At 36.4% G+C, this 13,350-nt stretch overlaps 2 protein-coding genes across 3 annotated transcripts in view; one reads left to right on the forward strand and one right to left on the reverse strand.

Annotated features, from left to right (window-relative positions):
* Positions 1–13,350, reverse strand: part of LOC139973059 (laminin subunit alpha-3-like) — a 128,150-nt gene that overhangs the window by 109,836 nt on the left and 4,964 nt on the right. The gene's annotated exons all lie outside the window — the stretch shown is intronic.
* Positions 4,233–13,035, forward strand: LOC139974031 (uncharacterized). The gene is made up of 4 exons (XM_071980945.1): positions 4,233–6,334; positions 9,043–9,125; positions 9,657–9,768; positions 10,368–13,035. The coding sequence occupies exons 1-4, from the start codon at positions 6,228–6,230 to the stop codon at positions 10,396–10,398; spliced, it is 333 nt and encodes a 110-aa protein (XP_071837046.1). The 5' UTR covers positions 4,233–6,227; the 3' UTR covers positions 10,399–13,035.

The following is a 13,350-nucleotide window of genomic DNA, read 5'->3' on the forward strand; positions in this document are numbered from 1 at the left end:
AATGAGAAGCAGTCTAACATGTAATAGAACAACACTCAGTTTAAGAGCACTAGCCTTCGCACTGCACAACTTAGTGTAAAGTGCTCAATGACTTTATACATGTATAAATTTATATTCTATATTCAGTTCAGTCTTCCTTGCTCAAATACAAAGAATGCAGTCAATTATAAATTCTTCGATAATGTTGACTGATGGCCTCTCTGGCTGTATCTCTCCCTACTGGCTGACAGGAGTCAACTTTACTACCCCTGGCTGACCCTTCACCATATATTATACCTATTTGAGACCTCATTAATTGTACCCAAGGGATCAATTTGATCTTGACAGGAATGAGGATAAATCTATCACAGTCCCTTAAAACTTTGGTGGACTCTTCCAGGGAACTGGGTCACCTACAACCAAGTTAAATGTCAAATATTAGGTAATCAATCTTCAATCTTAGAATACCAGCTCAAGACTGTAAGGAGTCCATTAATGACCTCCAGACACCTCTACATTCTTCCTGCCACCAAATTGATGGGTGAGAATGATAACCCAGGTTGCCTCACAGTGGAATTACCAAGCATTACAACATGCTGTAGGTTAACCATGTATTTATTATACACTTACTTTACTTCATGTATTGTGAGCTTTTGCAGCAAGAACTGATATATAGAAATATGTATCAAGGTATGACTTGAATCATGCTATTCCATCGTGTTTCAAATCAGAGTTTCAAGCACACATTGAGTTCTTTACACTGCGGGCGGTCATCAGGTGCAACTGAATCTTGCAATGACCACTTTTTCCTTTCGGGCGGCGCTGTCAGGGGGCTTCTTTGAACGGTTGCCATAACAACATTTGGACACAAATTCGCTATGCTTGTTGATTGCGTTGTAGCTTTTGACTGCTCTGCTTCTTAATATGAAGTACTTTTCATCCATACAGAGATTACACTGGTCGGAGCTGAGCTTATACATGTATTAGAGCGCTTTTTATATAAGACAGCTCTGCAATAGCAAGTTTTTTTTTTAAATTCATGAGATCTATGCTTAAAACTAATGATGGATTTGTGATCAAGATGTGATCTGATAAGTTTATGATGCCCAGGTTATTTCATTAGACTGAACATTTCAACTGTCACTGCATATATGATATAATTTCTTTATGGCCTTCTGGGCATGAAAGCATTCAGTGAGATACATGTAGATCCACAGATACACAGACACATTCATACACTGGTCTGTCATGTATATATTATGTAATGTATGTATATGTGATCTTCCCGCAAGCAGGAACTCGCGAAAGAAGCCATGGAGGCTTGTAGACTCGCAAGCTGACCGAAGCCAATCTCTCGGCACACATCCATTTAACGTCCATGTCAGGAAGTTGTTATTGAACAACACCCTTGCCAGACGACACACATTGCTGTCGGCGGGGAATCGAACCGGAGATCTCATGACTGGGAGACGCTGGCGTTAACCACTAGGCTATACACTCCGCCACAGTATAATACAGTATAATACAGTATGGTATAATACAGTATTTGTACTTGGTTTTCTTTCATCTCATCGCCAATTGCCTAGTTTGTCTGCCAAATGGAACAAAAATGTGAAATCTGAAGTGGATTTGCATAAATAATAGAAAGTGGTGAAAACCTTATCAATATGGGTCAATTCTTTGTGCTTTCCCTTACCAAACATGATGGCTTATTTAGGCTTCTGAATGCCTTCATTAAGGCTTCTGAATCCTTAAATAAGGATGTGAAGCCTTAAACTAAAGCTTCATGACTATGAAGCCTTAAATTGAAGCCTAACAAGCATTCAGAATTAAGGCTTCATGAACTTGAATAAGGATGTGAAGCCTTAAATAAAGCTTCATGACTATGAAGCCTTAATTTGAAGCCTAACAAGCATTCAGAATAAGTATTCATGAATCCGAAGCCTTATTTTCTCACTTCTGTGAAGCCTAACAAGCAGTCAAATAAGGATTCATGAATTTGAAGCTCTATATTGACATTGCTGTGAAGCCTTACAAGTCCTCATGAGTTTGAAGCCTTATTTTGGCATTGCCATCGAAGCCTAACAAGCAATCAAAATAGGGATTCATGAATTTGAAGCTCTATTTTGACACTGCTGTGAAGCCTTACAAGTCCTCATGAGTTTGAAGCCTTATTTTGGCATTGCGATCGAAGCCTCACAAGCAATCAAAATAAGCAATCAAAATAGGGATTCATGAATTTGAAGGTTTATTTTGACATTGCTGTGAAGCCTTACTGTAAGCTTAAATCTTCATGAGTTTGAAGCTTAATTTTGGCATTGCTATGAAGCCTAACAAGCAGTCAAAATAGGGATTCATGAATTTTTTTTTTTTAAATATTGGCTATAGGCTGCATGCATTGGCTTTGGAGAATTGCCCAAGACTTTTGTAATGGACAGATCCTTGGTGATATACAATTCAGTGGACAAGCACATCGAGATACTGTAGGCATTTAAAGGAAGGCATGTACGCACGCTAGAAAAGAGTAACAACCGTCAAGGCCAAGACTACATTGGTACCCCCCTTTTACAGTGTCAGCTCCCTGGAGAGGCATTGGCTATGTGCAGTACTGATGCTAGCCAATTAGTGCAAATACCATTATATGAAAGAAGTATTCCTATATACTTAGCACTTACTGGACAATAAAGTCATGAAAAGCTTAATGAATGGTAAAATATTTCCTGTGTACATAGCCATATACGATGAGTTAATTTTGACACGGAGATATCAACTAAAGCTGTTTAAATTATGTACAATTGAATATTATTGCCCACTTGTCAAGAGAATGACCTTCTGATCACTTTTTGTAATAAGTTTAACCCTACATCAGAATTCCAGTGAACAACAGTATGTATTAATTGGAACTCATTACTCAAAATAAAGTAAGTAGAGAAAGTAAACCATTCTTCTTAAGTGTTGTGATACAAGTGGAAACTGTTCTGCATCCATGGTGGCCAGGGTATCAGGGGATCCCTAGTTCTGTAGATGATTCATACAAATGACATATAAAAATCAATGTCCTGCCATGAAACTTAGGATGATTTGTCAAGTACCATTCATTTTTATTGATATTTCTCTCTATCAAATTAAAAATGATGATGATTCAGATAATACTGTATATAGGATGATTATATCATATTTTTATTACAATAAGTTTTGGTAGGAATGAAGAGTTTGATTATTTTTCGTTTCCAGATGAGCTCTTGACATCTTAAGAAGCAAACAAGCACTCATTTTTTTTCAAATTTCAGCTAGCTGGTTGTTTAAAGTATCCTCATGCATCGGTGATATATGTTATTAAATGGAGCACCCTGAAATATAAAGCATTGATTTGGTATTCTCCCATGAGTTATAAGGAAATGCCATTGTGTATTTAGCTACTGTACATGCTTCAAACTGTGCCTTGATTGCAACTTTACATACTGTGATGACAGAAATTTAAAAACTTTATCAAAAATACAGGATGATGCGCTACGACTTTTTGAAGTTTATATTTGGTATTGCCTGCACTCTCAAAATAATCATTTTACCACTTATACATTAACTAATGTTCAATAAATGCATTACTACAATAAGTTGGTGAAAGTCAAGTGGACTACTATTCTATGTTACACCCCTGGTAGTCAAATTGGGGTCACAACCCTTTTACGGACACCAAATGTTTTTTTGGGTGGCCAAATGTAAACAGTCAATTGGAAAAATGTCAGCCAGTGTTTTTAGTTACTAGGAATTCAAAACGCGCGTTCCAGAGACACATCTGCCGAAAAAGTTTGCATTCCACAGATAAAAACTTATGTCCCCCAAGACAAACCTGTGTTAAATGCACAAGCCAAGCTATGACCTTTACGTTCTTTTGAAGTCAAGTATAACAACCCTAGATCACAATTTCTTGCAGTTTGAGACTAAATAGAATTGTTGAGGCCTATATATACACACAAACAAATTAAAAAAAGATAAAATTAGTTGCAGTACATTTCAAGAAAATGTGCAAATTTGAATGTTCACCAAAGCTGAAGTTTTTCCTGTTCTGGTAGACTTAGCCTAAGCTAAGCGTTACATACACAGAACGACTTCCTTGAGTACTGTAGGCCAAAACAAAAACTATATTTGGCATTACTTTACATCGTGACTAACATCAAAAAAGTCTTTGGATTGTTCTTTGCAAAACAACTTCTGTCATCCACCCCTACCCAACCCCCTCCCCCAAGAAAAAAATAATAGAACGGCAACCTAAGTGTTATTGTTCTTCCTTCTGAGCACTGAACACGAGCCCTTCAATCTAATTATTCAGGTAACTCTTGCGCTGTAGATTAAGCGGTAAAGATTTGACAAATTACCAAAGAGATACGCAATGCCCTCTTGAGTCAAAAGTGAACGACAGCCATTAAGACAGAAAGAAAGATGAGAGGCTTATCACAGCAAGTTGCAACAAATACTTTTCAAATTGATTTAACCTATCAATTGTGAACAAGAATAACATTTTTCAGCATTGTACTGAATTCACAATTTATTCATATTGTCATTTATATCTACAGTGTTCCTGTTGTGTTGATTACTTTCTTTCTCCAAACAATACTGATCAGAATCAGCTTTCCAAATTCCAGTAAAAAGATTATGTTATAACACAGTGACCTGTACGTTCATGAGCTTTTTGCTCCACGTTTCTGGTCAGTTCGAATCTGCTACTGTAACTTTAACATTAAATTTCTCTAAATTAATGTCTCTTTGGACTAAACAGGAACCACAGTATTGTTTGTTTACTATTTACTACTAAAATACTTTAGACTAGTATGATCTAGCCAAAAAAAAAAAATTTCTGCCTCCAGCTTTGCATTTTAAGGGCAGTTCCAGGCTCCTAACTTTAAAGAGGCTTAATTGTATACCCTGCCCATGTAATTTTGGTGGACTAGGCTACAGGGCTAAGCCTAGGTATAGACCAAGACAGTAATAGTAATACAAAGAAGATATAGCCTAGGCCTCTTCACAATATTACCCTACTAAAAAGTAGTAGGTTTTCTGTAGGCAGCCTATAGCCTTACCAATACCACAGGCTGTATACCTTTTTGTTCATGGTGGGAAAAACATCCAGTTCCATCATAACTGAAGTAATAAAAGTCATTTTAGCAACCTTTCAGCTCCATTTCCTTCATTGATTCCTTCTGTTGGGAGTTGAGTGGCACCAACGTTAGTAGTATTCAGACTAGTCGTAGAACTAGTACTAACAGGGCTTACGGCTACACTAACATTAGTGTCATACATATTGGGCCTAACGTAAGGCATCTTATCACACCATTGTCTAAATCGTCAAACTGAGATGAGCTTAGTCGCACCGTGTAGTTCGTGGCATACATTTCAACGGGTTGCTTGTCCTGAAATAGTCTCTATATTTAGAAAGCATTGTAGGCCTCAATATTGATCGACAAAAGTTCCGGAATTTTCTTAGAGTATAGAACTGAAGTAACGTCGTCGGTACTTTTAAAGTCTAAGGAGAAGGTACATAGGGTCTATACATATCGCGCGATATGCGCACAGTACAGTATACTATTTTACGTCGGTCGAAGTTAAGTTGAACATTGCTGTCGACAATATGAATATGCATAATGACCTACCGTAACGACGCGGAACTAAACCGCAGACGACGTGCCCGGTACGTTTATTCATTATTTTTTAATTTTGTCTGGTCTTCTAAAGCCGAGACAAACGATACCCCAAAAAAAGACCACCCACACTTTCTAAATAAATCTATTTTAATTAATTACACCTGACCTGTTAAACCCACGAAACACGAACCAAACAGATTCGTTTTGTGTTAAAGTTATTACAGTTCACATTTACAAGGAGCATTACTCGGGACAATCAATTTCGGCGGTAAAACTTATACACTTTTAAAGATAGTAAAAGTATATATTGGAAGGCATCTGTGGCGTATTGTCGGTATCATCTTTCTTCGGATTTTTTGCTCATTTTAGTGGACACCTCCTGTTGCGTTCACTCTAGTATCAAGGTTTATTGTTTCTGTCAACGGATCTAGTGTTTAAAGCAGTTTGGATTCATTATTTCCAGTGATTTAGTTGAGTGCATTTTTCGAATTTCAACTTTTCGGTCATGTTGTAGTAGCCTATACTATAGCCTACCACTTGCATTATACCACTTGCATTGTACGTGGTTCAGTTCGTTAGTCGTTTACCAGAAGGAGAAGAAGTGCAAATATGTTGGAAGCTTGCTGGGGACCGAAGAAGATATTATTAACCGAAGTACGACGAGCTCAGGAGAGAGTTACAAAAGTATCAACGTATACCCCAACTAAAATTACCATGTAAGTACAGTAATGGTTTTGCATGCTCTCATAATGTTTACATTTTTTTCTTTATTTTAATTAGGCCTAGGGGCCTAGGCTACTTTGGTTTTCTTTACTTTATGAAAAACTAAAAGACGTGCAATGTTAAATTAGAAGCTACAGCATTCATTGGAAGGATCATGCATCACGGAAGGTCAAATTGATATATTGTTTCTGAACTGATTGTTTGGTCCAAATATGAACTGCAAATGCTGCATTGATATTGTGATTAGTGTTCAAACGATTATGCATAACAGAAAATACCGATTACCGATTATTTTTTTCATATTCGTACCGATTCCGATTATTTGAAAAAGAGAAAATATCCCGTTTATACGAAATCGGCAATGAATTTTGTGATAGAAACAATTATTGTTGTGATTTTCCTGTTTCCTTTTGCTTTCGTGGTAATACAAGGCTCTTACTAGGCCTAGGTATCCTTTTGTTTGACCAAATTACCTCTGGAGTTTCTCGGAAAGATTTTTTTTTTTTTACAAATTTCGAAAATATGACATCCTACCTAGGCCTAGTTGCTAAGCGAATGGCCTAACCACCTCGACGTGTATGTCACCTGTTAATGGCTTGAAATGGGCTAAGAAAGTTACTCAAAATACAAAGTGGCTATTCTTACGACTGTTCGTAAGAATAATTTCCGACTACGCATGCGCAGTTGCTATTTTTATGACAGGAGAACTATTTTTAACGACCAGGAGTAACAATAATTTCCGGTTAGGGTTAGTGTTAGGATTGGGGTTTAGGGTTAAAGTTAGGGTTAGGGTTACCCCTACTACATGCGCAGTTGCTTCATTTACTTTACTGCCCTTGAATTCGCCTTTGTCGTAAGAATAGTTTATAAATAATTGTTACGACTAGTCGTAAGAATAGCCACGGCCTCAAAATATCCATCTCAAAAAGCATCTAATTCTAAGACAAACCATCCATCTTCAATCTTTACCAAAGTGTGAATTTTAATTACATATTGCCTACATTCCAACATTATTTTGTACTTATTTTCAGTATTATACCGTTTATGAACAAATAGAAATGTTACAAACTTGAAGTTAAACATACCTATTCGTTACCTATTTAACTCCATTCAAGTTCAATTAGAAAATGTATGCTCAGGTCAATCAAACTGAAAAGCAAATTGTACCATCGTAACTTGTTTAAAATTATTCTAGAAGTAGAATGTTACCAGATTGATGTAAAGAAATAATAACAACTAGAAACTACTCCAATATAAAATACAACATTCCCTCTTTAAGACATCGCACATACCTTCCAAACAAATGCCGATTTCCAGCAAATTGAAAGTTGTAAACTAAGCTACGCATTTTTTTTTTTTTTTGCAAACCGATGGTTAGGCTACATTTTCCATTGACTTAGTGTGGTTGTTAGGCTAACATGAGGCCGAAGGTTGCAGTATCTCATGGATATTTTAGTTCTAGCTAACTGCGTCACAACTTCAGCGAATAAAGAGATGCTTAGGCTAGATTTTCCTGTTGACTACGTGTGGTGTTCGGGTACCATGCGCGACGATAGCAGCAAGGAAAGTATGTAGAAAAGCTACGCAAAGTATGGTTGGTTTTTTTTGCAAAACGATGCTTGGGCTATTTCCCATTGACTTGGTGTGGTTGTTAGGCTAACGTGTGGTCGAAGATTGCAGTTTCCATGGATATTTTTATTTTTTATTTGCGACACAACTTGAGCGAATAAACAAATGGCTAAGTTAGATTTCCATGCTGACTTAGTGTGGAGTATAGCTACCATGTGGTCGGAGATTTGTGGGGCTTTTAGGTTATTGTCGCTGGTACTGAAATTGCTTCGTGGAGGCCGTCATTTGCCAGTAACTGTGCGCGGAAAGTTCCCAATGATTGAGCGCGACCCGCCCGCACTGCATCAAATTTGATGCGGGATTGTGAGAACTGTTTGTGCCATTCGCGCTGCTAAAGCAAACGCTTGTTACAACTAATTTTACACAGACACCAGGGCGATTTTCTCATAGAACTCTCTCTTCTTTTTCGCACACGTAATTGTGATTTAGGATGGCTTTTTTAGCACTTGCTAGGGCGAACTTCGCCCGTCGCCCCCGCTTACATTCGACCCTGTCCAGCACATTCGTTAATTCGCGAAATTGTTATTGTTACCATGCTTACTATGCCGAGAAATATGAAGTCACTTATTACGAGGGAAGCAAAATCGGCGACCATGGCAGCCTAATTTGATGAAATTACATCGTGAAAGACGTATAGAGGGTGTCATTATTTAATATTTCGTAGTAAAAGAGCAAACCTAATACATCAGTTGATATTTTCAGCTTCCATATATATGTTTTTGAATAATGATATTTTCACCTTCCATATGTTTTTGAATAATCGGTATGACATAACTGGTATTCCACGTAATTTTTACCGATTCCGATTATGTCCCGATTATGCAATAATCGTTCCGATTCCGATTAAGTAAATCGTTTGAACACTAATTGTGATGCATTAAGATAAACCTTCAATTTTGTTGGTCTGGTTACACGCATCATTTCAGCTGGGTGACATCTTCTGTCTTATTATTGTTTTCTTTGTTTTCTTTGATATATGGACATATCTTGACAGAATAAAGCTAGTTTTAACAAACATTTTCAATTTATGTCAAGAAGATTTCACAGAACCTTTGCACTTTCCTTACAACAGTCACTTGCGGGGAACTGCATTTCTTGAAACGCTTGACAGGTGCATTGGAATGCCAACAAGCCTCCCTTGGCAACAAGAAACAGGTTAGATTTTTGTAGTATTTTTTTAAAGGCATTTTTTAAAGGAGGATAGGTAGGTAGTTGAGAGATACACAACTTTCTGTACAGTTCCCTTCAAATCAGCTATAAATATGCATCCTGCAAAGATTTCCCAAAAAACTGTCTCATCAGTAGCAATTTCAGCCAGAACTTTCTTTAATCAGCAGAAAGATACCGTTTGTGTTTGAAAGTCAACGTCCCAGTTTTAAGGAAAATTCAAATACAATCCACTGTACAGAGAGTAATGTAAAATGTCATTATTGTTCATCTTTAAAGTAGTAGAGGTGTTGGGGAAGTGATGTTGATATAACAATTGTACCATCTTTGCTTTGTTTCTCTTTTTGCTTTTGTTTTCATATGCTGCAAGGGCTTGAATCAGAACAATTGATAGAACTCTTTGAATAATAGTCCCTCATTTAAAGGGAAGAATGACACTCCACAGCCATCTATCAGCTTCCCTCTAGGCCTGAGGTTGCTTATAACTTTAGTAAAAGTTGTTCATACTTTTTCTTACAGACAGGTTTTTCAGACCCAGAAGTTCCATTTTTTGGATGGCATTGTACCATCAGAGACATCGGTTGAAGAAGACAGTTTTGTCCAAGAATGTGAGAGTAGTGAAAATTTTGAGGTAGGCCTATGTCACATATAGTCATCCAATTATGCTGGCATTTTTTGCCATTCGAAAAGGATTGTCCAGCCAAAAGTTATATCAAAGAGTACTATAATCTGAACATTCTGGTAAAACTTACATTCAAATCTAATGCTTTGTTCTCGAATATTGACATTTGAAGTTTTCAAATTTTGTACCAAGAATAGACTTGAAGCATACAGGTGTGATATCATAGCCTAGGTGCACACTGTCCATAATTGATGTTTAAACATACAGTTCTACCCTGTGTATCGAGCACTTTTTCGACCAGAAGTGACACATTGTTTTATGTAGATATATATATATATATATATATATATATATATATATATATATATATGAAATATTATTATTAGACAAAACCAGAGAACTACGATATGATTCATAATTGACAAATAGGGAGTAATGTTTTAGAAAATACTATTTCCTAAAACACTACTCCTTATTTGTGAGTTATGAGTCATATCTTATTTCTCTGGTTTTCTCTAATAATATATTTCTTTGGAGTAAAAATGGATTTTCTCTATAATAAATATCTATAGCCTATATATATTTATGTTTGTTTCTGTTCTTTACAGATTTTTGTCATGGAATTGCCCCACGCCTTGATGCATACAACAGTAGAATACCGGCTGCAAACAGCATGATTCATATAGGGTCTGCAAGCAGCATGGGGTAACGTTTGTCAAGTGGTGTAGCGGGCGCATTTTCAGTGCAGACGGTACAAAGCACCGGGAAATGTTTGCAATGTATGTACAAACTTTACCAAAAGTGTCAACTGTCAACTCTGCTAATTGAGAAATACTGTAGCTTATAAACATAATATCTGACATATACTGCATGTTGGGCTTGGGGAAATGTGTCATCCCTACTGTTTTGGGTCAAGTGAATATTTACAAAATATGCCTTAATCTTGATATGCCAATATCTTTGCAATTGTAAATGTACACTTTAATTAATATGAACTTTGTTTGTATGTGAGTTATGTGAAGTAGATATTCCCTATTTGCCCTGGGGAGAAGTTCCCAGAATTTGATGAGCTGCATGTGCTGTAAAAAATCTTGAAAAGCTAGTGTTTGGCTTACAGGTACCTGCTAGAAAGTTTTCTACTCTGTTCTTAATTTGCTATTTGGCTACACAAATTACCAAGCCTATAGGAATAGAAGTCAGCAATGGACCAAGTTAGTAATTTGTTTTGTTTTACACCAAATTTAATGCTTTTAGAATGTTCACATAATTTTGATGTAGCTTAACTATATTAATGTTGCTCATGTTTTGTTTTGCCTTAATTTTATGATAAATATATATTCTATATATGTGCCTTATAGCATACAGAGTGGCCATTCTGTGATGCAACATTCTGTAAGCTTCCAATCCATTCTTTAATTGGATAAACATTGCCAAATTTTATGACTTGATCAGTGTTTTGGGTATCCAGATCTTATCTTTCAACATGATTCATTCATTACTACCTTTACAGCAGTATACTATACTATAATACTATAACACTACACATCTATAGTGAGGAAAATGTAGTCACAATTAAGGGTGCCCCATGGGCATATGTAATGTTTTGATATACCATTTTTATTACACTTGTATAATTGCATTTAAGGTGCTTTCTTTCTTAGCTTATCAGCTATATACCAGTTCATATATCTACCGTTCATTATCTACTTGTGACCAATTCTTTATTTTTCAGTTTTGCATATACTTTTTTTAGCTTGCCAGGATAACTCTAATTTGCCTTTCTCACTACACTTGTTAGTATATGTTTTCAACATAAATAAAACTGATTTTCCATGTTCGGTGCTTTCAGTCCAGATTTTGCATTTCATCAATTGTTTCTTAAGAAGTCTATTCTTCACATTTCTTGTAGGTAGTCTATTCTTAACCAATATTTTATTTAATGTTACCTTATTTCTAAGCATTGCCTCATTTGCGAATACTTTCATGCATGTATTTCCATGGAATACATGCATGTATATATCCTTTGCATTGGTGCATGCAATGGATTTAAAAACATGCATCAAGCATGAATTGTTTCAAATCCGACAAAAAAAGCATGCTTTAAGCATGAACATGTATAAAACATTTCAAATACATGCTTCACACATGCCACAGTGCATGTGCACATATATTGTTTCAAACCCGCGCAAAAAACATGCTTCAAGCATGTACATGTATGAAACATCAATACATGCTTTAAGCATGTATTTGCTGGAGCATGTAATGTAGCTCATTAACATGCATGTATTTTTTTTCAAATACATGCTTCACGCATGCCATAGTGCATGTAAGGAGGGCATTTACATACATGTATTTTCTTCAAACCCTGTGCAAAAGACATGCATGTAAAGGGTACTATAAATTTGTGTAAGGGACGTCATATTCTGATAAACTCTTTGGTTTCAAATTTCATTCACAATTGTTTCTCAATAACGATGATTAATATTTGTTGAATTAAAGTGTTCTTCTTTTAGAAATAATATAAATCGTCTCTTCATCATTACATGTGTGGGGTGAAGAGGCATTCATGAATGCATGGGACGGATAGGTCATTCAACCCATTGCTAGGGGTGGGGAGGGGGGCCGGAGCATTGGAAAGGACCAATACAAAATAGCTGTCAAACCAAATAATGTGAGGTGCATACAACTAATTTGCTTCATGATATAATTAAGGTAAAGAAAGTAATATTTAATCGCAAGGTTTGACCCCACGGTGTTGGGTGGGAAGCGTATATGTACCGTCAAGTCAATCATGAGGAAAACTGAAATGCCTTCACTATAAATCTTCAAAACAATTTCATCAATTTAAGGCTTCACAGTGAATACCAATATGCAAATTTAAGCCATCAAAGCCTGTGCTATTTTTTTTGCTAGATCTGATGCAGCCATACACCGAAGCCTTAGCGAAGCCTTAGTGAAGGCATTCTTGGGGCAAATATAAGCCATCATTTATAAGCATTCGAAGCTTTAATGAAGCCTTAATGAAGCCTTCATTTTAGGCTTCAGGGAAAATTTATGCTAGCATTAAGGCTGCAGAGCGAATGCCTATTTAAAGCTTCAAAGTGAATACTTATATGCAAATTTAAGCCATCGAAGCCTTAGCTAATTTAAATTTTTCGGCTCTGGTGCAGCCTTAGCGAAGCCTTAGCGAAGGCATTCTTGGGGCAAATATAAGCCATCATTTATAAGCATTCGAAGCTTTAATGAAGCCTTAATGAATGCATTCATGTTTGGTAAGGGTTACATTTAAAACCCAACATTCAAATTGGAAATCTTGGTCCATGTTTGTTTTCAGCTACAGCTAAATCCTTAAACCCCTCACAACTGAGTGTTGTACTTCACACTACCCCTACAGCTAAATCCTTACACCCCTCAAAGCAGTGTGAGTACAGTATGTGTGAGCATGTGTAATACACACTGTGTGTGTACATGTTTGTGTAATACACACTGTGAGTACATGTGTAGTACACACTGTGTGAGTACATGTGTAGTACACACTGTGTGAGTACATCTACATAGTAGAGTATGTACACTTTGTGTGAGTACATGTGT

Source organism: Apostichopus japonicus, chromosome 9 (assembly GCF_037975245.1).
Source record: "Apostichopus japonicus isolate 1M-3 chromosome 9, ASM3797524v1, whole genome shotgun sequence".
Classification (NCBI taxonomy): Eukaryota; Metazoa; Echinodermata; class Holothuroidea; order Aspidochirotida; family Stichopodidae; genus Apostichopus; species Apostichopus japonicus.

What these genes read in the sequence shown, in the direction of transcription:
- LOC139974031 (XM_071980945.1), top strand. Translation starts at nt 6,228, where the DNA reads ATGTTGGAAGCTTGCTGGGGACCGAAGAAGATATTATTAACCGAAGTA. An exon ending in CCCTTGGCAACAAGAAACAG is followed by an intron (nt 9,126 to 9,656) that starts GTTAGATTTTTG and finishes TTTTTCTTACAG; the next exon opens with ACAGGTTTTTCAGACCCAGA. An exon ending in AGAGTAGTGAAAATTTTGAG is followed by an intron (nt 9,769 to 10,367) that starts GTAGGCCTATGT and finishes TGTTCTTTACAG; the next exon opens with ATTTTTGTCATGGAATTGCC.